At 49.0% G+C, this 23,579-nt stretch overlaps 1 protein-coding gene and 1 long non-coding RNA gene across 4 annotated transcripts in view; both read left to right on the plus strand.

Moving 5' to 3' along the window:
* The window catches only part of CGN (cingulin), a 68,609-nt gene extending 51,945 nt beyond the window's left edge, over window positions 1-16,664 (plus strand). For all 3 annotated transcript variants that reach the window (XM_053278228.1, XM_053278229.1, XM_053278230.1), the window contains exons 18-21: window positions 7,793-7,911; window positions 8,595-8,703; window positions 10,586-10,749; window positions 11,697-16,664. In XM_053278228.1, coding sequence (XP_053134203.1) covers window positions 7,793-7,911; window positions 8,595-8,703; window positions 10,586-10,749; window positions 11,697-11,838 — 534 coding nt within the window. In that variant the 3' untranslated portion in view covers window positions 11,839-16,664. The remainder of the gene's footprint in view (window positions 1-7,792; window positions 7,912-8,594; window positions 8,704-10,585; window positions 10,750-11,696) is intronic.
* A 5,760-nt stretch (window positions 16,665-22,424) lies between these two features.
* Window positions 22,425-23,579, plus strand: part of LOC128337115 (uncharacterized) — a 127,688-nt gene continuing 126,533 nt past the window's right edge. The window contains exon 1 of the long non-coding RNA XR_008312183.1: window positions 22,425-22,461. This is a non-coding gene — a long non-coding RNA (uncharacterized LOC128337115). The remainder of the gene's footprint in view (window positions 22,462-23,579) is intronic.

The raw sequence follows: 23,579 nt of genomic DNA on the forward strand, positions 1-23,579 counted from the left end.
GTGGGAAATTTCTCAGCTTGAAGAATACTCCCTTTTGCTTCTGAGGGGGAAAGGTACCTAAAACTCACCATGGTTTGGTGAGGTGGGCAGAAAAACAAGTGGGATTCTGTTGTGTTTGCAGCAATGGATTAATGTGACTTCACATCTGGGAGCTGTTAAGAATGAGGTGCCACCCGCACAAGGCATCCTGTCTCCCCACCCCCGAGCTGACCTGACCTGACCACCTCGCTTCTCCCTCGCTCGACGGAGAAGGGGCAAGAAGCCCAACTTTCTATGTCGGGCTTCTCTCCACTTTCTGTGAATGCCACTGAACATTCTGTGACATCATGCAGCAGTTCAGCCAATGGCAACATGAGAATTAAACAGCAAATCACCAGCCACCCTTGCATTTTAGTTTACGGGGGTGGGGAGGGAGGGAGAACTAGAAAATTTACCTTTTAAAAATATAGTCCTTTTGTTCTGGGCCCAATTCAAAATGACTTCTTAGAAAACGAATCTCCGCTGTACAGGTGGGCACTATGGGAATGGAAAGGGTGCGGCTGGAACTGCGAAGTGTGAGGATTAGGAAAGAGACACAGACGGAATTAATGGGTGGTTGGAGATTAAGAGAGATCAGGATTTAAAAGGGGGAAAGAAATCCCGGTGTCTCCATGTTGTCTCGGCTCTGGACCAGGACTTTTGGAGTAGAAGAAAATGCAGGGAATGACTTGTATCAAAAGTTGCATGAACTGGACCTCTGCTTTCTTGGCTGGACAGAATATTGAAATCCCAGAGTTGTCTGCTCTGGTTAGGGACACAGGAAGCGGCCTTTAGATTGGGCCAGACCTTGGTCCATCCAACTCGGTATCATCCGCACTGTGTCTGGCAGCCACCCTCCAAGGTTTCAGGCAGGACTTCTTCCCAGGGATGGAAACCGGGTACCTTTCCACATGCAAAGCAAGGCCTCTACCACTGAGGTGCGGCCCCATCTCCAGAGCTTCCAAGGTCAAACAAAGAGAGGTCTTTCCTAGTGAGATTCTTAACTGGACTCACCAGAACTCGAACCTGGGACTGTCTGTCTGCATAGCTTGTGCCCGGCCGGTGAGCTATGGGCCCTCCCTAGCATATGAAGCTAGCGGATATTGAGCCGGACCACTGGCTTGTGCATATTAATAACAACTAGCCGACCCCGCACAGAGCATCTGTGTGCTCCTTGGGGCCGGCGGTTACCTCTTCCCCACACCTTCTGCCCCAGTCTCCGCTTCCTCATGGCGGACGGCCCGCGCCGGGCCCAGCCGCCTCTCCTCCTCGCCGCCGCCTCCCACTTCTCCCCCCCACACACACACACTTTCTTCCCCTCGCCCTCCTGGGCCTGTTCTGTGGTGCGGCTCCGCTGCCCGCCTCTCACCCCTTCCGGGCGCGGCTCTGCCGCCCGCCAAGCCAGGCCCTCTGCCTCTTCCTGGCAGCCCAGACCCGCCACTGCCGCTGCCGCCGCCGCTTCCTCACTAGCCAGTCCTGCGCGGTTCCACCGGCCTTCTCTCCTCCTCGCCGCCTCCCCTACTTTCTTCCCCCCACTCTCCAGCAAATAGGCCTGGGCCTGCCTCTGCCCGCCAAACATCCCCCCCACACACATCTGCACACATTTCCGCCGCCACATCCGCCCGCCACGCACTGGCTTAGTGAAATAATTGTATAGAAGGTGGCTAATACCGAGTCAGATATTTGACCGCTCCATAATTGTAGTTACTATTATCTTAATAGATGAGAAGGTAATTGCAGACCTATGGCTATACAGAACACAGCAATAAGGAATGACGCCATGAGATAGGAAAGGGAACTTTCACGCTCACACACACACATTTTTGAAAACTTTTTTTTTTGCCTCGTAAAACCATGTTTACGAGGCAAAGGACATAAAACTGCTTTCGGGAACCTGGCTGACTCACGGGTGGTGCTTCAACCGCGTGTTCCTCCAGCTCCCGACCTCGGTCTCGCTTGTGGCGTGTGCCCAAAATGGCAGGGGAGGAGAATGAGACCCCCCCAACCCACCTTCCCACACGGCAGAATCAGCCAGAGGGGCCTGGCTAGTGGGTTGGAGCGTGAACCCTCCGCTTTTGCTGATCCCCTTTCAAAAGCTGCCAGTTGTGGGGAGCAAAGGCCAGGCCGCATTCACGCAGGGGCCTGTGTTCGCCCCGGTGGCCCCTCAGAGGATGGGAGGTCATGAAGAAAATAGGGAGGGCTGGAGCTGGGCGGCCCAAGTTCTTTGCACCCGCCCGCTCAATTATAGCTGCACCCCTGCATTCATGCCAGAGCCCCTTGAAGCGGAGAGGGAGATACAGGGGACGGGGACGAAGGTTACTCAGGATTCCCCCAGAAGCTGCCTTCTGCGGAGTCTGGCCATTGGTGCATCTTGCTCAGTATTAGGGCTGTTCTCAGGATGAGGACAAGGGCCCTACCCAGCTTCGACAGCTGATCGTGCGCCTGGTGTTTTGGTAATCTGTCAGCACGAAACCGAGGGAGCAGAAGTGATGGTGTGGAAGCTCTCATGGCCGAACCAGCGCTCCCCCCATGCTCCGCATATTATGGAGGGTGGAGGAAATGCTGTTAGAGCCTGTGACTACCTCACTCCCCACCCCACACCACTTCCTCCTACCCCAAAAATCATGTATGGTGTGGAGAAAGTGAAATTCTTTTTCACTTCTTCTCCCTCTCACATAACACCAGAACCAGGGGTCATCCCATGAAATTGATGGCCAGGAAATTTAGGCCCAACCAATGGAAGGACTTTTTCACACAACGCATAGTCAACTTGTGGAATTCTCTGCCACACGATGTGGTGACAGCCAACAAGCTGGATGGCTTGAAGAGGGGTTTGGATCACTTCACGGAGGAGAGGTCTATCAACGGCTACTAGTCGCAGGGCTATGGGCCACCTCCAGCCTCAACGGCAGGATGCTTCTGAGTCCCAGTTGCAGGGGAGCAACAGCAAGAGAGAGGGCAGTCCTTCAACTCCTGCCTGTGGCCTTCCAGCGGCATCTGGTGGGCTAGATCAGGGATTCTCAACCTTGGGTCCCCAGATGTTATTGGACTTCAACTCCCATAATCCTCAGCCCCAGTGGCCTTGAGTTGGGGGTTATGGGAGTTGAAGTCCAATGACATCTGAGGACCCAACGCGGAGAATCCCTGGGCTCGATGGGCCTTGGGCCTGATCCAGCCGGGCTGTTCTTATGTTCTTACCTCGGTTTTTGCTTATGGACGACCACAAATCAGGAGCGCGCACAGCTCCCGAAGCTTCCCATTCACCCTTGTGAGAACCAGTGTGCTGACAGGGTCCCAGGCTTTCCCAGTCCTACCTGGAGATGCCGCCAGGCATTGAGCCCGGGGTCTCCTGCACACAAAGCCGCTGAGCTGCTGTCCTTCCTCATCCTTATCTCCGGGAATCGATGGCCTCCATCGAGGCACGTGGGCCTTTATCCCAGCTGGCTTGAGAGACGGCCCCGGTGTGAGGCAGAGCGGAGTTATGCCAGGAATTCTGCGGCTTGTACAAAAGCTTCTTTTGATCCGATGCGTCTCCTTCCTAGGGAAGCTCTTCCCTGTCCAGACCTGCGTGGAGTTATGCAACCACGCCGCCTCCAAGCGCAGAATTATTTATCATTTGGATCAACGAGGACCCCAAGCGGTTCTTGTTCCCGCCGTGTAATTAACGAGGGCAGAACTAACCCGCGACACTCTCCTGGGACGTGGGCATTGGGTGGGCGCTAATGCACACCCCAGAGGCCTTCACGGGTAGTGGTGTCTCCCTTTCTGGGCTGATACTTTCTTAATAAGCCGAGTGCCTGTCTTCTCTCCATGGGAGGCCTCTTGAATTTTACCAGAGCAGAATTTCTTAAACTTGCCCCGCACCCCGCCGATGTTGCTGAACTACAACTCCCAGCATTCTCAGCTATGATTTATTGTGGCTGAGGATGATGGGAGTTGTAGTTCCTCAACATCTGGGGGCCTAGCCCTGTACCAGAGGAGGGAATGTGGAAGCTGTCAAACAGCTGGAAACTGGGCTGTTGGCTAACTTCTTTTGTTTTGGTTTTCTGGCAGCTTCCTTGCACAACTTTCCTCTTGATTTCCGAATCCTTTGACGGCAGACCTTCAGTCAATTTGGCTGGTTTGATCTGAATTCATATGTGGAATTTAGATGTGGAATTCTCTCTCTTCTTTCCTCTCATCCCACAGCCACTACAAACACACAAGCCTACACTTTCGGGGATCCCCGATCTACTTCTTGTTTAAGGACATAAAAAACATAAGAGCCCTGCTGGATCGGGTTCAAGGCCTTTCTTGTCCAGCATCCCTGTTTCTGACGGTGGTCCCCCAGATGCCTCTGAGAAGCCCACAAGCAGGAGATGAAGGCGTGCCCCCTCTCCTGCGGTTGCTCTCCTACAACTGGTATTCAGGGGCATCCTATAGCCCAGGGATTCTCAATGTTGGGTCCCCAGATGTTATTGGACTTCAACTCCCATCATCCCCAGCCCCAGTGGCCTTTGTTTGGGGGTTATGGGAGTTGAAGTCCAATAACATCTGGGGACCCAATGTTGAGAATCCCTGCTATAGCCATCCAGACTAGTAGCCACTGAGAAACCTGTCCCCCATGAATGTGTCTAAGCCCCTTTTAAAGCCATCCAAGCTGGTGGTAGTCGCCACATCTCCTGGCAGAGAATTCCATAGATGGATGATGCACAGTATAAAAAGCACCTCCTTTTTATCAGTCCTAAATGTCCTGGCCATCGGTTTCAAGGGATGACCTCTGGTTCTGGTGTGGTGAGAGAGGGAGAAAAACATCTCTGTAGCCACACTCTCCACACCACCCATCATTTTATAAACCTCTATCTTATGGGTAGACATAGGGAAGTACTCGTAAAAACCCACTTTTCGTATCCAAAATTGCTCCCTGAGCTTCCCTCCGCCTGTCACTGCACTACAACTCTGTAGTGGAGAGAGGAGAGCTGGACTTGTGGTCGCAAGCATGACTTGTCCCCTTAGCTAAGCAGGGTCTGCCCTGGTTTACATTTGGATGGGAGACTAGAAGTGTGAGTACTGGAAGATATTTCCCCCTTAGGGGATGGAGCCATTCTGGGAAGAGCATCTAGGTTCCAAGTTCCCTCCCTGGCAACTTCTCCAAGATAGGGCTGGGAGAGATTCCTGCCTGCAGCCTTGGAGAAGCCGCTGCCAGTCTGGGTAGACGATACTGAGCTAGATGGACCAAGGGTCTGACTCGGTATATGGCAGCTTCCTATGTAACCTCCATCATTCCCCACCACAATTTATTTGTGGCTAGGGAAGATAGGAGTTCGGCAACTGTTGAAGAGCCAAGGTTGCCTATACCTGCTCTACTGCTATGAATCATAAAAACACGACTGCCTTCCATTTGCTGTATCCATTTATTCTGCAATTAACGCTACCCATCATCAATTTAAAAGTTGAGAAAGTGCCTGTTCTTTGAATGCAAGATGTGTTACTAGACAAACAGAAAAATTATTTTCCCCCCTTTGTTTTTGCTCTAGGCATCAGGATGACCTAATTTTTTAGCCCCAAATTTTGGACCAAAGACTGCTTGTTTTAAAGATTGCCCTGACTCTCCACTATAGCTTCACTATCTCCCCTTAGCCTCTGTCTTCTGTCATGTACTCAAGAGGACTAGGAACTTGCATCTTTTTCTAAGAGCAAACTTTGCATTTCCAAACTTTCTGATGCAAATGTGTAAATTGGTGTCATGGTTCTTACTGGTGCAGTAAAGTTTATCTTTGACGTATACATTCTCTCCATAGCCCCTTTCTTCTGCTTTGTACCCATGAGGACTAAGAGCTTGCTTCCTTTTTTAAAAAAGAGAGAGAGCGAGAGAGAGAGAGCAAAAGCTGCCTTTCCAAAGTTTCTGACAGTAATGTTGGTGTCATGGTGGTTTCTGCTGATGCACTTAGCACCTGACTTATAAAATTCTCTTTTCATTTGTGCAACTGTTCAAGAGCAATCACCCAAAACCTTTGAACACAGAGATGGAGGGGAGGGGTGCGGGGAGGGGAAGAGCGAGGTGTGCATACGCTTCTCCTGGGCTTCTGCGTAGTTCTCTTAAACACCTTTTCTCTTGGCCACAGTTCAGTGCAAGGAAAAAATAATTACTGTTATGTAACTTGGCTACCAAAACATCCCGTCCCATTGGGAGTGGAGGGGTTGAAGGGGGGGGATTTCAGTCCACCTGCCAGGGGACGTTACATAACACTGCCTGTGTTCTCTTTGTTAAGCATAAGTTGCTGACTCAGCCACAAGCTGCAGGACGGATCAAAGCCCCATCCAGTGCAAATCCCCTTCCTGCCGTTTGAACAGAGGCCTGCTGTAGCGTGGTGTACGTGGGCACTTTCTGGAGGGAATAGCTCTGGATTGTGGTCACTTTAGAGTGGATGCAAAATGAGCTTGGCTAACTCCAGGTGACTCGAAACAGTGAGCCAAGTCACGCACAGGGCAGGCGTCTGTGAAGTAAAGTTGTGCCCTCGATTCGGTGTCGACTCCTGGCGCCCACAGAGCCCTGTGGTTGCCGTTGGTAGCAGAATACAGGAGGGGTTTGCCATGCGCGCAGTATGGGTTGATGCCTTTCAGCACCTTCCTAGATCGCTGCTGCCCGACAGAGGAGTTTCCCATAGTCTGGGAAACATACCAGCAGGGATTCAGACTGGCAAACTGAGAAGAAAACTGTGCTTCCTTTGCTTGTTGACGATGCCCTTGCTTGCCACAGCAGGGACTTCTTAGAAGGCAGGAAGGAGAGCTGGTTTGTGGTAGTGAGTGTGAATTGTCCCATTTGCTAAGCAGGGTCCATCCTGGTTTGCATTTGGATGGGTGACGACATGTGACCGCTGCCTGCGGGGAGAGGCCCATAGCTCAGTAGTAGAGCATCTACTCCCAGGTTTAATCCCTGGCAGCATCTCCCGGTAGGGCTGGGAAGGACTCCTGCTTGAAACCTTGGAGAGCTGCTGCCAGTCAGTGTAGATGATACTGAGGTAGATGGACTAATGGTCTGACTCGGTATAAAGCTGCTTCCTATCTTCCTAAGATACATTCTCTCTGATAAAAGGGGGGATGCTTTTTCTTGGACAGATACCTCCAGCCACTTGCAGGTTTTAGAAGCACTGTTATTAAAAAAAAAATCTGCTACCTGATCGGTTGGTCAAAATTGATTAAATTAACAATCTGCTTTTTTCAATGTTTTCATTTCCGTCCTGCTGTTCCTTCACGGAGTCCAGAGCAATGTACACGGTGGTGCTTACCCTCACAATGACCCTGCGAGGTAGATTAGGCTGAGAAGAAGTGACTGGCCCAGAGTCACCCAGTGAGTTTCATGGCTGAAAGGAGATTTGAACTTGGGTCCTCCAGTCCCAGTCAGACAGTCAAATCGCTACACCGTACTGGCTCTTGGCACGTTGGAGCCCTGTGCAGAACCAAACTCGAATGCCCGGCCAAATGTGTGAAATATAAAGACTGTTTCTGAATCCGTGCAGAGTGTTTTCCCTGGGCCCTGGAGTTAACTTGCCAGCCTGGAAGCTCTCAAGACTGGAGAATAGAGCTTCTAGATCAGAGATGGGAGTAGTCGCTGCATACTCTCTGTTCTTCTTTTGAAAGGTGTTTCTGCAGCCTTGAGGGCTAGTAACTTAATTTCATTTTCTAAAGAGAGCCGAGATTCTTAGCTTTGCTGTAGGCTGGTGGCCTGTGTGAGTGCCACTGCTTGTTGCTGCACCCTTGTATTGAATGGTGCTCTTAAAATGCTTCTTTCCAGAACAAAGACCTCAAAAGCCGTCTGGCAAGCAGTGAAGGACTGCAGAAACCAAGTGCCAACGTATCACAGCTGGAGTCACGCATTCAGGAGCTGCAGGACAAGCTCCAGTCTGAAGAGAGGTAAGCAAGTCCCTCCTGTACCCCGCCCCCCCCAAAAGAAAGGTCTGGTCTTCTTCCACTCACTGAAAACCACTAGGCTTCTCTGCCACTTGAACTACTGCCATGTCTCCTGAAAAGTCATAGCAGTCGACACTTGCTAGTTAAACCTGTCCCTTTGCGAGTAAGGAGGCTGGCTTCTCTTTGGGGTTCAATGTGGCAGCAAGTCTCCAGTCATTTAAACAATTGCCCCCATGTTTCTCTCCACCTCCCTTCCCTGGGCCAACAAATGATCTCCTAGATGTGCGCATGTGCACACAGCACCCCATCAGAGACTCTGCAGTGGAAGATTCCATTGCTCGGTATTGACTTAATGTGGTTGATCAACACAGTGAGAAAGCAGATGGGCTCTATTTCTGTCCGTCTTTGTGCCAACAAGTCATCTCCCAAAGTGCCCCCCCAAATTGGAGACTCTGCAGCGGAAAGATTCTGTTGCTTGGTATTGACTTAATGTGGTTGATCAATGCAGCGAGAAAGCAGCTGGGCTGTATTTCTGTCCATCTTTGTGCTAACAAGTCATCTCCTAAAATGCCCCCTCAAATTGTAGACTCTGCAGTGGAAAGATTCTGTTGCTTAATTGACTTAATGTGGTTGATCAGTGCAATGAGACTGCAGTTGAGCCATGCTGTCTCCCTCCCCCATCGCAGAGAGAAGAGCGTCCTGGTGTCGTCGAACCGTAAGCTGGAGCGGAAGGTAAAGGAGCTGACCATCCAGATAGACGATGAGAGGCAACACGTCAATGACCAGAAAGACCAGGTGCGTCGGGGTGGAGTTGGTGGTGCAGTAGGGCGCTTAGCTTCTCTTTTCTTGTTTATGGGTGTCAGGGAGAGAGCCAGAGGGCAGACCCGAATGGTGCCAGAATCCCGGGTTAGGGTCTGTTTTCTTAGTTCTTGTTACAGATCTGCTGCTAGCCAGAGCTGGGTTGGGTGCCGCAGTGGTAGTGCCTATGCTTTGCACCCAGGAGGTCCCAGTTTCATGGCCACTTAGAAGGATCCTAGGCACTGTTCCCTCTAAGGGGTGTGTGTGTGCTCGCAAGGTTTTGGATGTCCACTCAGTTCAATTTAGATCCTGCTCAGGTTGAATGAGGAAGAGCCCCACTCTGAATGCACATGCGCACACACTGCCTTGATCCTGCTGCACAGAACAAAACTCATTCCGCACAGCTGTGTTCCCTCTAAGGCGTGCGCAGGTGCACGCGCTCACAAGTTTTCTTAAATTTAAATTTACATTTTATTTATTTACATTTTATATCCCGCTCTTCCTCCAAGGAGCCCAGAGCGGTGTACTACATACTTGAGTTTCTCTTTCACAACAACCCTGTGAAGTAGGTTAGGCTGAGAGAGAAGTGACTGGCCCAGAGTCACCCAGCAAGTATCATGGCTGGGTGGGGATTTGAACTCGGGTCTCCCCGGTCCTAGTCCAGCACTCTAACCACTACACCATGCTGGCTCTCTTTTTAAAATGTCTGCTCAGTTATTTTTAGATCCCACTCGGGTTGAATCAAGAAGGCCCCGTTCTGAATGAACATGCACGCACACACTGCCTTGATCCTGCCACCCAGAACGAAACACATTCCGCACACAGATGAAAAAAAATTAGAGAGAACACTGCCGCACAGACATTGATCCTACCAGATTTCTGGTACCTTGGCAACGATTCTGCCTGAAAACCCTGGAAAGCCTTTGCCAGTCAGCATGGACGATTCGTAGGTCGATGGGCCTGCCTTGGAAGGTAGGCATAGGAAGCTGCTTCGTACCATGTCAGACCGTTGGCTTCTCCAAGAAAGGGCTGAGAGAGATTCCTGTCTGCAACCCTGGAGAAGCCGCTGCCAGTCTGTGAAGACAATACTGAGCTAAACGGACCAAGGGTCTGACTCAGTGTATGGCAGCTGCCGATGTTCCTATGTTGGTCTCTCTTGGTCTTGTCTACACTAATTGGCAGCAGCTCTCCAGGACAATGGATTTGGGTTATTTCCTGGCCCTGCCTGGCGATGCCGGGGATTGAACCTGGGACCTTCTGCATGCAAAGAAGGTGGCGTACCCCTGTGCTATGGCTCCTTCCAAGGCAGGACTTGGCTTTGGGCAGCTTCGCATGTTGGTTCTCTGTGTGGGAGATCCTCTCTCCTACTTGGGAAGGAAAAGCAGCACCCAACTGAGACCTGTTCTCCACCCTCCCCACACACACACACTTTATTTTTAATTCTTACAGAAATGTACAAAGGAAAACATTACACTAAACAACAGATAACACTCCGCTCAGGAACAAATATAGCACTCCAGGATTATTCCTTCACTTAATTCATTTGGCAGATTTGTAAATATATTTATAAGTGAGCAGAGGCATGTAGCTGGGAAGAGAGCGTGTCCTGCACCAGCGACCCCCAAACTTCATCAAACCAACATTTAATTTGTTGATCATCCCTCCTTTCCCTCTTCTTGGCAATGTGAAGTTTTTTGTTGTTGCAAATAATAAAAGTGCAGTCAATTACCTGCATAAAGTAGATGCTCATCTCTGGGTCCCTCCAATACGTGCTGCGTCCCACACGGCCACCGAGAGCCGAGTTTGGAGGCCGGCTGGGTCTCCTCCTTCCTCTCACATAGCTGAGCCGCATCTCCCTTCCTTCTTTCCCTTCACATAGCTGAGCCTGCGGGTCAAGGCGCTGAAGAGGCAAGTCGACGAGGCAGAAGAGGAGATTGAGCGGCTGGAGGCTGCGCGGAAGAAGGCCCTGCGGGAGTTGGAGGAGCAGCTTGAGATGAATGAGCAACTGCAAGGCCGGGTCAAGGCTCTGGAGAAAGACCTCTGGTAGGTAGGGCCGCAGAAGCTGTATGCATGTATGTACATAAGAACAGGCCCAAGGCCCATCTAGTCCAGCATCCTGTTTCACACAGTGGCCCACCAGATGCCTCTGGAAGCCACAGGCAGGAGTTGAGGGCATGCCCTCCCTCCTGCTGTTACTCCCCTGCAACTGGGGCTCAGAGAAATCCTGCCTTTGAGGCTGGAGGTGGCCTGTAGTCCTCCAACTAGTAGCTGTTGATAGACCTCTCCTTCATGAAGTGATCCAAACCCCTCTTCAAGCCATCCAAGTTGATGATGCATCTCCTTCAGGAGATGAGAGCTGGTCTTGTGGTAGCTAGCATGACTTGTCCCCTTAGCTAAGCAGGGTCCACCCTGGTTGCATATGAATGGGAGACTAGAAGTGTGAGCCCTGGAAGATATTCCCTTTAGGGGATGGAGCCACTCGGGGAAGAGCAGAAGGTTTCTAGTTCCCTCTCTGGCTTCTCCAAGACAGGGCTGAGAGAGAGACTCCTGCCTGCAACCTTGGAGAAGCCGCTGCCAGTCTGTGAAGACAATACTGAGCTAGATAGACCCATGGTCGGACTCGGTATATGGCAGCTTCCTATGTTCCTATGTTGTGTGAAAAAGTACTTCCATTGGTTGGTCCTTAACTTTCTGGCCATCAATTTCATGGGATGACCCCTGCTTCTAGTGTTGTGTGAGAGGGAGAAGAATTCCTCTCTCTCCACTTTCTGTCCCTTTCATGCTCTGTTCTTGAGTTTTTGTCTGAATGAAATGCTCACCTAGAAGGAGCTTTTGGTCTGACCCTGCAGAGCAGGTCTTTATGCCGATGGTTTAAACCAGAGAGGTGATAAGACTGCCTTGCTTTCTCGTGCAAACCTCCTGCCTACCCATCCCCATACCTTTAAGAGGCTGCAAATTTTGTCGCTTGCCTTCTCTTCCTTCTGATCTAGGCGCAAGGCAGCCCGGTCCACTGCTGAGTCGTCCCTGAAGGATGACCACTTGAGCTCGGACGAGGAGGTTGACAGCGCCTACGGCCCGTCCTCCATTGCGTCGCTGCTGACAGAAGGGAACCTCCAGACGAGTTCTTGCTAGCAACAACTGCCTGCGCTTGGGGGTAGGGAAGAAGAGCATTCCCCCACGAGGGCCGTTGTTGAAGCTCCCACGTTAACACTCTTGAAACCCAATGGCAAAACCATCCCCTCTTTAAACAGTCTGCAAAATCTGGCAAGGAACCAGAAGATGGAGCGCGCCCCTGACATTGTGTGCCTGTAGATAAAATAGACCTCTCTATCTATGTGAAGGAAATGTTTTATTTTTTGCTTGTTAAGGGGGCAGGGTCAGCAAGATTGGGGAGAAGCGGAGTGTAACATAGAAATGAAATGATTATGGTGTAGCCTTTTCTCTCTCCTCTCCCCACCCCACTTTGATCTGGTTCTCAGGGCATTGGTGAATGATTAAGAAATCAAATCATTTTTCTTTTCTTTTCTTTTGTTAACCAAATTGTAATTCTTTTCGTTTGCCTAAAAAAGGCCTATATAGTCCATATGTCAATGCATGTGTACTGACACTGATGTGCAATAATGTTACAGTGTAAGCTGGTGAGATGGGAGATAAGAATGTGTTTGCAGGGGGGCACCTGTAGCCCCACACCTATCCGGAACATGAATGTGGACATTTAGCAGAAAGATTCCGAGGTGGCCTTAATCGTGTTGATCGTTGCGTCCTTTTCTTCACCGGTGGGTCTTTCGTTCTTCAAGCCGAAGTTGCCTGAGATGGAAGGGATTGTTTCTTACTTTGCAACTGGGCACCTTTTTTTGGTGGTTCGGCTCATATTTCCCCCCCCAACGAGTCTGATAATAATAGGTGTTTTGGCTCGTTTCTTCCCACTGCTCCGACACGAGCATCCCTTCCTGTGTTTTCCTGATCACCTCATCAGATGCTCTCTTCTCCCCTAATGAATGAATTTCCTAACCATGTTTCCAGAGCAAAGATGACTTCATAACAGAGATACATGAGCCTCTTTTGGGGAAGGGGCATTTGAGTCCTCCAGATTTCCATTGTCACATGTCGCTGGCTTTTTGCTCCCGACGTCGCACGAAGGTTGGATAAGCAGATATCAGAACCAGGACGATAAACGTGAAAACAAAGCTGTTGCAAGAGTTGAGCTATGAGACGCATCGGGTAGTGGGAAGCTCTCCATTCAACTCATGCTTGGCTTGGTGGCCATGGAAGTCTATTGAAGAAACCAGTACAAGTTGGCATAAACTTGTATTGGCTCCTTCAATATAGCTGTGATCTCCGCCCTCGTGTTCAGCCAACCACTCTAGGAACACTCAGCTTCTCTGTACCCTGATTGCCCAAGTATCTATTTCTGAAAACCTCCACCAAATGGTGGCCATTTCCATTTCGTAGGGAGAGGACTCCGGCCTATGGGATCTGCCTTTGGAAGAAGAGCAATGGCAGGATTCAAAGCGGATGCCGATGGAAGAACGTATTTGAGACTGGTGGGGACGGGGAAGCTTGCGTCTCGAGCACTTTATTGCCAAAACAATCAGGTCCACACCACTAAATCATGGATGTCTCCGAATAGGCTTACCTTCCCAGTGCTGACGACCACAGAACCTGATACGCTCAGTGCAGGTATACAAAAGTGAGAAGTAATCCATATCCTCCCAACAGTTCTTCTAAACCATTTCCCATTGTCTGGCTCGTAAAGCAACCACAGAGGGAGATCGTCGCAACCATTTTGGGGATGGATGGTCCCGGAGGCATTCTCAACAATCCTGTTTGCCTACAACTCCTTGAAAGTCAGTCGCTTGACGCCAGCCCTGATCAGGCCATGAGCAGACGCCCCTCTCGGGCAGCCATCCACGAACTGCTTCCAACCTGATTATCTAACCAGCGAGTCTTCATGCCTGTCGCTCGTGTGTCTGGAAACCTAACCCGCAGCTGAGGAATACGTAGCAGAGAAGACTGACATGGGCAGGCCGGAGGCACGGAAGAACCCTGTCGGAGCCATTTTGTGGGGCTCTCCTTGCATCTGCACACTTTGCTTAGCAGCCTTGCCGTTCCAAAGTTGCCTGGCTTTTGAGTGGTCTTGGGAGCTGCAGCTGGGCACCTCTTTCAACTGGGCCTCGGGGAAAGTGGCATAAGCGTCACTCCACGTAGCCGGGCACCTTCTAGAGGTCTGTGTACTCCTCCTCCTTTCTAATTCCCAGCTTCACGCAGGGCAGGGAGAGGGTGCTGTGCTGTGGGACCCTCCTGAGTAAGGGCTGCTGCCTTCCATCCCTTTACAGTCCCCAATTCAGGTTTCCCTCATTCATCTCTCTCCAGGCCTTCCACCAAGTGCCTTATTGCTTGTCTGTTCCAAGAGGGGTGGCATTTTAACACATGTTTCTGATGGGAGAAAGATTGTGGGTTGTATTTGGAAACACCCCCCTCCAACGATACCACACGTGCAGGCTGTGGCACTTATGCAAATCCACGTGCTCGAGCCAAGGAAAAAGTGCCGTCGTGTGAACATAGCAGCATCTTTTGCCGTGTGCTCCCCTCTCAGCAGCTGGTACCATTCAGTTGGTCTCACAGTGGCAATAAACAAGTTTTTTTTTTTTAAAAAAAGATCCTTAAATGCTGGTTCTTGACAGGATGACTGTTTTAGTTTTCCGCCTCGGCTATGCAGCTACTGGCTTCAAAGGGTGCCAGGTCAACTGCTGAGGTGATTTTTGGCTCTTTGTGGAGTTGGCCCAAAGAGGCGCATTTGTTCTGTGGAGCGGGGAGCTCTTCCTGCCATGAGGTGGTCCTCCACAAGACGTCTCAAGAAATCCTGAGTAGCTTGTAGGCAGAGGCTTCCAGAAAGAGCGTCCAGCAGATTACGGAAGGGGCCAAGATGGAGTTGGAGGCTGGTGTTCCCTGTCGTGGGGATTCCCAGATGCTGACTATGACTCCCATAATCCCCAGCTAAATGCCATTGCAGCTGGGGATGCTGGGAGCTGTAGTCAGTATCTGCTGGAGGCTCCACTTCAGGTGACAAATTCTTGTCCAAGTATAGCCCGTCCCTCAATCCTAACCTTGTTGTCCCTGTCGGCTTGGGCACTGCTTCCAGGACACTGTTGGGCGTGTGTGTATATGCACGCATGTTTTGGACAGTGAAAACACAGAGGCCTGGCCTTCCGCATGGCACTAAGAGTATTCAAGATGTTCCATCTCCAAGCAACATGCATCAGAACAGAAACTACAGTTGTACACGTGAATATAGGCTTCACTGCTCTTGACCCCCTCTCCAATATTTTTGCGACCATGTGGTCCTTTGGTCCAAGGGCAGAAAGCCGATTTTTGCCACAACTTGGGCTGCTCATCCGTCCGTTTTTCCTTGGGTAGCAAGTCATCTCTTTTCTAAAAAGCCGAGTTTTCTGTCGGGGCAGGATTTGGCCAAAATTGTGATAGATGTGTGCGATCAGCAGACCTCTGCAAAAACAAGATCTCTGAACCATTGTGTTGTGCCTTGGAGCACATTTCTTGGCTACAGGTTTCCTACCAGACTCTTCTGGGCTTTGAAGACACTCTTGGGTGAGCCTCCATCAACCAGGACGAGCTGATCTAACAGATTCCGAGAGCGTTTTCGACACTCTTCCACTTCTTTGCTGAGTATCGAGACAATCAAAGGGTGTCATCTACGTGGAGTTTGTGGCCAGCTCTCCAACATGCTTTGGGTTTGGGGGAGTTGCTGGGCTTTGGGAACTGGGTGAAATTGGATGATCTGTAAGGCTCAGCAGCAACAAACTCCTCCTCCACCCTAACAGGCCACCATACATGGCTATTTAGTTGCATTCTGATGGGTGGGTAACAACACAACCTGGTCTCAAATGGACTTATGATAACTCCTGCCAATGGTCATGTTCTGCTTGATTCCCTAAAGCAATGCATGCTGGGAAGACTTTGGTTTGATGCCACACCACGTTCACAAAGAACTATTCAGGAGTAAGCAAGCTGGGCTGTCTAGCTGTTGTTGAGCTCCCATATCCCCAGCTACAATGAAGGGTGTCTGGGGATGATGGGAGTTGTAGTTCAACAGCTAGAGAACCAAGATTGCCTTACCCTGATTTAGTTCTCCCTTTTTCCTGTCAGATCATTGGGCTGATAAGAAGAAACCTCCCTTGGACCAATGAATTCTCCTTCCTTTGTCTAATTGTGTGCCCAGAGGATCATTTTGGTAGAAGGACCTTTAAGGCAGATTGTGATGTGATTGATCCAAATCGTCTGAAATAGGCTGAAGGCCACCACGGACCTCTTATTTTTAGGGCTAGCAAAAAATACAGTGGCTACTTTCTGACTGAATACTGACAATGCAATAAGATTTCACTTCTGCATTGTATTGCAATAACAGATTATATCACTGCATTATGTTGGGGGATTCAGGGCCCATGAATGTCTGCTGCAATTCATCCCAATAAGTTTAGAAGAGCTGTCAGCCTTTGGCAGTGCCGGATACCTCTGCTGCTATCAGGAACACAATGGACAACTGTCAAAACCCACCCTGCAAAAACAGGTGTCTGAGAAATGAGCAAAGCTCTCTGTGTTGGATTTCTGCCTGTCCTGTTCCGTTTTCCAGGGGCAAAATTTGGGGTATGGTTTTTCCACCCAGACCCTCTGAAGCCATACTCCCACTTTTTGCAGTAATGCAATAATTTTAGGCATGTATTTGGAGGAAGGATCTGATCCAAGTGGAATGTTTCATTATTTTGTGCACACATCCTTCAATGATGGGTTTGTACAGTTTTAAATGGCTGCTAATTTGATCTGGGTTGGTTTTTATCATTTGTAACTTCTGATTTCCCTCCAGATTTATTTTTCCTTTATTAAAGAAACAAAACAAAACCTTGTACATTGATTTTTAAAATAAAGTCCTATATTAATTTGGGCTTCAGTGATTTGATTCTCTTGCCTGCCTTCCCCTCCCTCAAATATCTTGAAATTGGTGTGTAACAAAAGACTTTAGGCAAGGATTTTTTAAATTTTATTTAAAGGTTTTACATAGGAAGCTGCCTTGATACCAAGTTGGATCATTGGTCCATCTCACTTAGTATTGTCTACACTGATTGGCAGCAGCTTCTCCAAGGTTTTAGGCAGGAATCTCTCCCAGCCCGACCTGGAGATGCTTCTTCGCATGCAAAAGCTCCCTGCTGTCATAGGAACATAGGAAGCTGCCATATACTGAGTCAGACCATTAGTCCATCTAGCTCAGTATTGTCTTTACAGACTGGCAGCGGCTTCTCCAAGGTGGCAGGCAGGAATCTCTCTCAGCCCTCTCTTGGAGACGCTGCTAGGGAGGGAACGTGGAACCTTCTGCTCTTCCCAGGGCGGCTCCATCCCCTGAGGGGAACATCTTGCAGTGCTCACACATCAAGTCTCCCATTCATATGCACAAGGGTAGACCCTGCTTAGCTAAGGGGACAAGTCATTCTTTCTGCCACAAGACAAGCTCGCCTCTTTCAAGGAGTGAACCTGGTAGTCACTGCCACCCAGAAAGTGTAAAACACTCAGTTATTCATTCTTTCTTCAGTATTGTTACCACAGTACTGGAATGCATCCCATTCCTTAATGGATTTATACTTCCATACCATATTGCTGTGCATGCAAAGGATACTGTACCGGTGAGCTATGCCCCCTATAACCCGCTGTTTCACCAAGGGCTGGAGTTGGGTTGAAATGACGGGAGAGCTGCCAAAGGCCTAGGTCAGCTTGATCCTGGGATACTGTTGGACTACAACTCCCATCATCTATTGTTGCTGGGGATGATGGGAATTGTAGTCCCACAACATTTAAGGACTCCTGGCTTAGGGTGTTCAGAAGGGCACACTATATGTCCCCTTGTCCGTGTCCCTCGACTTCATGCAGTGGTGGTCAACCGACCCTCCACAGGCCCAGGGAAGAGAGGACCCATGGAAGGCAGCTTGTTGTGGGCTCCCTGAATCCTGGTCCTTGCTTGGGACGTCCCTGTATTTCTAACAATAATTGCTGCTGCTGTAAGCGCACGTGTGCATTTGTTGAAGGCTGAATCCGTTTCAGCCACCTCCACTGACTCAAAAGCAAAGCAGGTGTTTGTTCTTGGGGCTAAAGATACGCCTAGGGAAGCAGAATGTCTTCCAATATGTTATCAGTCTCCCAGATGCAGGTTGTGAATTGGCGACCACTGCACAGAGCCTTAGGTGTCATGTGCACGTGTTGACCTGTGCCCGCATTACCACCCAGGGATTTAACTGCTAGAGACTCTGGGGGAGGGAGTTGAATCCTGAAGAATTACGACGCTAGCAAATTGGGCTTGCACAAAATGGATCGAGGCTGAACTCGGAGGGATAAGATAGGGACAAAGCAGATCAGAAAGTAGGGACTGTCCCTAATAAATCCGGACAGTTGGTGTATATGACAGAGACGGGGAAGAATGTTTGTTGACTAGTAACTTGATTGGGTTTGTTTTCCATTTTGGTGTACAGGGAAACCTCTTTCAATTGGTGTCTCTCAAAAATTCGAGGTGGGAGGCATTATAAGTAGTAGTGTCAGCCAGCTCCTCTCTGAAAAGCCCTGATCTTCCCTATTCTTGCATGGCTGTTCCTGGAAGGCATACCCGATGTTTGCAAAGATCTCTGGGGCAACCTCTTCTTTCCTGACAGGAGGGATGTCTACCAAGATCTTCAGCCTAGGGGAATTCTCTCTTCCCTCCCACACAGGAGGAAATGCCTCTTCTCCATACATGGCGCTTACTGCGATTTGTGCAGTAACAAGGATGCTGCTTTTTCCCCCTGTACTAACATTGGAACATAGGAAGCTGCCATATACTGAGTCAGACCCTTGGTCCACCTAGCTCAGTATTGTCTGCACAAACTGGCAGCAGCTTCTCCAAGGCTGCTGGCAGGAGTCTCTCTCAGCCGTATCTTGTGGATGCCAGAGAGGGAACTTGGAACCTTCTTGCTCTTCCCAGAGCGGCCTCATTCCCAAAGGAGGTATGTCTCCCATTCAAATGCAAGCCAGGGTGCACTTTGCTTGGCAAAGAGGGCCATTCATGCTTGCTACCACAAGACCAGCTCTCCTCCCTACTGCTAGCATGATGTTCATGTGCAAATGAAGGCAGGTTTCACTGCTTAAAATGTGTGAATTTACTTGACTAAGATTTCTTTAAGCAGATGTCTGCCCTGCTTAGGGACATAGGCATCTGCCATAGACGGTGTTGCATAATCTGACTTGAGAACTGGGCCAGCCAGGCACACACGAGTGGGCCTTTGCCACACCCTTGCAGCCTATACTTGAGCAAAGTTGGAAGGGTGCAGTCACCTTACAGATAAGTTCTCCTCACCCACGTGTGTTTCTGCTGCTAATTCCAAGTCCTGGGATCTCTCTCCAGAGAGGCGTTCCATCCTGCTGTGTGTGGATTCTTCTGGCAATCGATCCTATGGGTGGCTTGAAAAATGGGTGAACCAGCCAGCATTCACACCAGGTTGGCCTTTGCCAGTCCTGTTTTAAAATACAAAACATCTAAGTTAGTGACTACAAGATGTAATAATGGGCACTAGCTTAGACTTAACCCCCGGCCACCGCCGCCGCTTTCCAAAATCAATTATCAGTGGCTCTTGGCCATGAATCCATTAATCTGCCAGGGCCCTCCGATCATCATCTCAGGCCCTGCTCATGGCCCTGCCACTAACAGAGATCTGGTCGGCGAGGACTAGAGACAGGGCCTTTTCGGTTGTGGCCCCTCGGCTTTGGAACGCCCTCCCTGAAGAGTTTCTTCATGCTCCCTCCCCCAGTGTTTTTAAAAAAACATCTCAAAACACACCTTTTTAAGGAGGCTTTTTAATGCTCCATTATTTTGTGTTATCTGCTAGGTTCTTTAGCTTCTTTCGCTTTTTATAATTTTCAGTTTTAATTTGAACCTAATAATTGTGGTTTTTAATCTGACTTTTTTTTAAAGTTAATTTTATTACTTTTATTGTATCTGTGTCTATCTTATTGTTGTGAGCTGCCCCGAGCAGTAGTGCGCTGGAGGGGCGGGGTATAAATATTTTGAATAATAATAATAATACATAATTAATGGCTAAACCAAACCTCCAGGTGCAGAAACAGTATATCTGTGAAAGAAGGGGCCTGCTGGATCAGGCCCAAATGTCTGTCTGGTTGCGTATCATGTTTTCAACAGCGACCAGCCAGAAACGTTAGAGAAGCCCACCTCCTTGGTATGCCCCCAACATCTAGGACTTGGAGAGAGACAGCCTGTACAGGAGGCTTAAGGATCATCACAAATGAGAACATCAGCTCTGCTGGATCAGACCAAAGGTCCATCTCTAAAACATTCTGCAGCCCTCGTCTTTGGACTTGTAGAGCCATCTGCCCTGCATGCAGAAATTTCCAGATTCGATCACTAGCAGCAACTCCTGGGACAGCTGGGGAAAGCCACAGCCTAAAACCCTAGCGAGCTGCTGCCAGTCAGAGTTTATAGTATTAAGCTAGATGGACGGAGGGTCTGACTCAGTTGAAGGAAGCATTGTACGTACATATGTTTTAATATGCCAGCGTGATGTGGTGGTTAGAGTGCTGGACTAGGACCGGGGAGACCCGAGTTCAAATCCCCATTCAGCCATAAAACTAGCTGGGTGACTCTGGGCCAGTCACTTCTCTCTCAGCCTAACCTACTTCACAGGGTTGTTGTGAAAAATAAACTCAAGTATGTAGTCCACCGCTCTGGGCTCCTTGGAGGAAGAGCAGGATATAAATGTAATAATAATAATAATAATGGGCAGTCAAATGCCTCTGGGGAGTCCACAGGCACCAGACCTCTCTCCTAGTTTGCCCCCCAGCAGTTGATATTCAGAGGCATGTGTGTGTTATCTATTTATCGATATGTTGTTTTTAATGATCAGGAAAGCTGGTTACAACATGCTCTTTATCTAGGCTTGATGTGTCACCCTGATAAGATTTGTGCTAAAGTAAAGTGTGCCATCCAGTTGATTTCAACTCCTGGCACCCACAGAGCCCTGTGGTTTTCTTTTGGTGGAATACAGGAGGGGTTGGCCATTGCCTCCTCCCTCACAGTATGAGATGATGCCTTTCAGTATCTTCCTATATTGCTGCTGCCCGATATAAGAGTTTCCCATAGTCTGGGAAACATCCCAGCGGGGATTTGAACTGATCTGTGCTACACACATTGAGAAAACGTTGCAGAACCGCCTTGAGATTGTTTTAATGAAAGTATAATGGTACTAATGAAACGTATAATGGTATACATTTAATGGTATATTATTTATTTATTTATTATTTTTTACATTTTATATCCTGCTCTTCCTCCAAGGAGCCCAGAGTGGTGTACTACATACTTGAGTTTCTCCTCACAACAACCCTGTGAAGTAGGTGAGGCTGAGAGAGAAGTGACTGGCCCAGAGTCACCCAACTAGTTTCATGGCTGGATGGGGATTTGAACTCGGGTCTCCCCGGTCCTAGTCCAGCACTCTAACCACTACACCACGTTGGCTATCATATTGGTATGGCAATTTAACAATCAGTCAATCCCTTTGACACACTGCCATGTCAATGGGGCTGCATTTTTTTCCTCCTTCTCCAGCTTCTGTTTTGTGTTTTCCTTTTCAGGGCTCCTCTGCCTTAAACAGCGGCCAAGCCAGGCCAGGCTAGGCCAACCCAAACCCTCCCCCCAAAGAAAAGAAAAGAAATGAAAGAAAACTACCCCCAAACCAACAAGTTCAGCTTATCCTGGCACAGAAATGCAACTAAAAGGGAAAGCTTTACTTGTTGAGTTTGTGTAGCGACTTCTCGGCAACTGTTCCTCAACTTCTGATATCTGAAACCCAATTTTTTTTTCTTCAGTTAGAAGTGGCAGCTCTCTTTGGCTTTCAGTAAGTTCACCACAACTGTCCTAATTTTAACCTGTCAGTATCGCATTGATTGTTTGTTTTTATTATGCTGAGTTTTGTGTAAGTATGTTTTACTAAATATTGGTCTATGACCGCAATACAGGATGACTGTCTGACTGACTGGAACGCTACAGATGTCAGAAAACAGAAGCATCCTTTCCTGCCTTTCCTCATCGAGGAGGGAATGCCTTTTCTGACACCATTCGAGGCTATGTGGTCTCTGCCTGCTTCTACCTTCAACCAGTCAAACAATTTTACCTCACGTTTCCGGTGGCCGCATGTTAGGGCATCAGAGTTCCCTCTTCCCAAAGGGGGGAAAAGAATGTTCAGAAGTCTAGGTACTTTGTCTTTTGCATGGCTGAATTTATCCCTCAGGAAAATCCTGAAAACACACAGACAAATGATAACATGCAAGTTGTTTGTTCTCATCCAAATCTTGGCAGGTTTGAGAAGGCAGCAGGGAGTTGCAATTCCAGGGGGTCGGTCATGGTCAGCACGTTCGGAGAGGAGAGCTGGTCTTGGGGTAGCAAGCATGACTTGTCCCCTTAGCTAAGCAGGGTCCACACTGGTTGCATATGAATGGGAGCCTAGATGTGTGAGCACTGGAAGAGATTCCCCTCTTAGGGGATGGAGCCGCTCTGGGAGGAGCATCTAGGCTCCAAGTTCCCTCCCTGGTGGCATCTCCAAGATAGGGCTGAGAGAGATTCCTGCCTGCAACCTTGGAGAAGCTGCTGCCAGTCTGTGAAGACAATACTGAGCTAGATAGACCAATGGTCTGACTCAGTATATGGCAGCTTCCTATGTTCCTATGTTCCAATCCTCAATCGGGAATCTAGATGTTTTGATCGAAAGCGATCTGTTGGGTTGTTTAATGCCTTCTCTCTTTCCTGTCTTGTCTGTGTGTGGTGTGTGGCTCCTGAAATTGAGGGATGATTATATTATTAATATCTACATTTAATAATCATTATCTACATTTTATATCCCGCTCTTCCTCCAAGGAGCCCAGAGCAGTGTACTACATACTTGAGTTTCTCCTCACAACAACCCTGTGAAGTAGGTTAGGCTGAGAGAGAAGTGACTGGCCCAGAGTCACCCAACTAGTTTCATGGCTGAATGGGGATTTGAACTCAGGTCTGCCCGGTCCTAGTCCAGCACTCTAACCACTACACCACGCTGGCGCTCTGATATGGGGAGGAGAACTACACACCAAGGCATCCACAGAGGAGACAGGAAAGAGAGAAGAAGGTATATAAAACACACACACACACACACACACATATACACAGAGATAGCTTTCAATTCTCAGCAGCCAGATCTCTGACTGATGATTAGAACACGTTGCCTGGACGCTGAGATTTTTTCTTACCGCTGTCTGCTGGAGTTTGTCAAGAGTTGGGGTGAGAATAAACGCTGCTAATTTTTAACAACTTGTCTGTGTCTTTTCAAGGGTCCTGGAGGAGCAGAATCAGCCAAGCAAAAGGCAAAGGATCTAGACTTTTGAATGCCCTGTTCCCCTTTAGGGAGGAGAGATTTCTGATGCCCCAAACTCTTACAAGCACCAGTGTGTGTGTGGGGGGGAACCTGAGGGGTTCACACGGGGAGGCAAAGTGCATTTATGGGTGGGTGAGCTGTGTCCCACGTATTAGAGCCAGCCCAGTGTAGTGGTTAGAGTGCTGGACTAGGACCAGGGAGACCCGAGTTCAAATCCCCACTCAGCCATAAGACTAGCTGGGTGACTCTGGGCCAGTCACTTCTCTCTCAGCCTAACCTACTTCACAGGGTTGTTGTGAGGAGAAACCTAAGTATGTAGTACACCGCTCTGGACTCCTTGGAGGAAGAGCAGGATATAAAATGTAAAAAATAAAAATAATTAAATAAATAGATTTCTGAAACAGAAACGGGGGCCAGTGTGTGGGGAAA

Source organism: Hemicordylus capensis, chromosome 14 (assembly GCF_027244095.1).
Source record: "Hemicordylus capensis ecotype Gifberg chromosome 14, rHemCap1.1.pri, whole genome shotgun sequence".
NCBI classification, from domain to species: Eukaryota; Metazoa; Chordata; class Lepidosauria; order Squamata; family Cordylidae; genus Hemicordylus; species Hemicordylus capensis.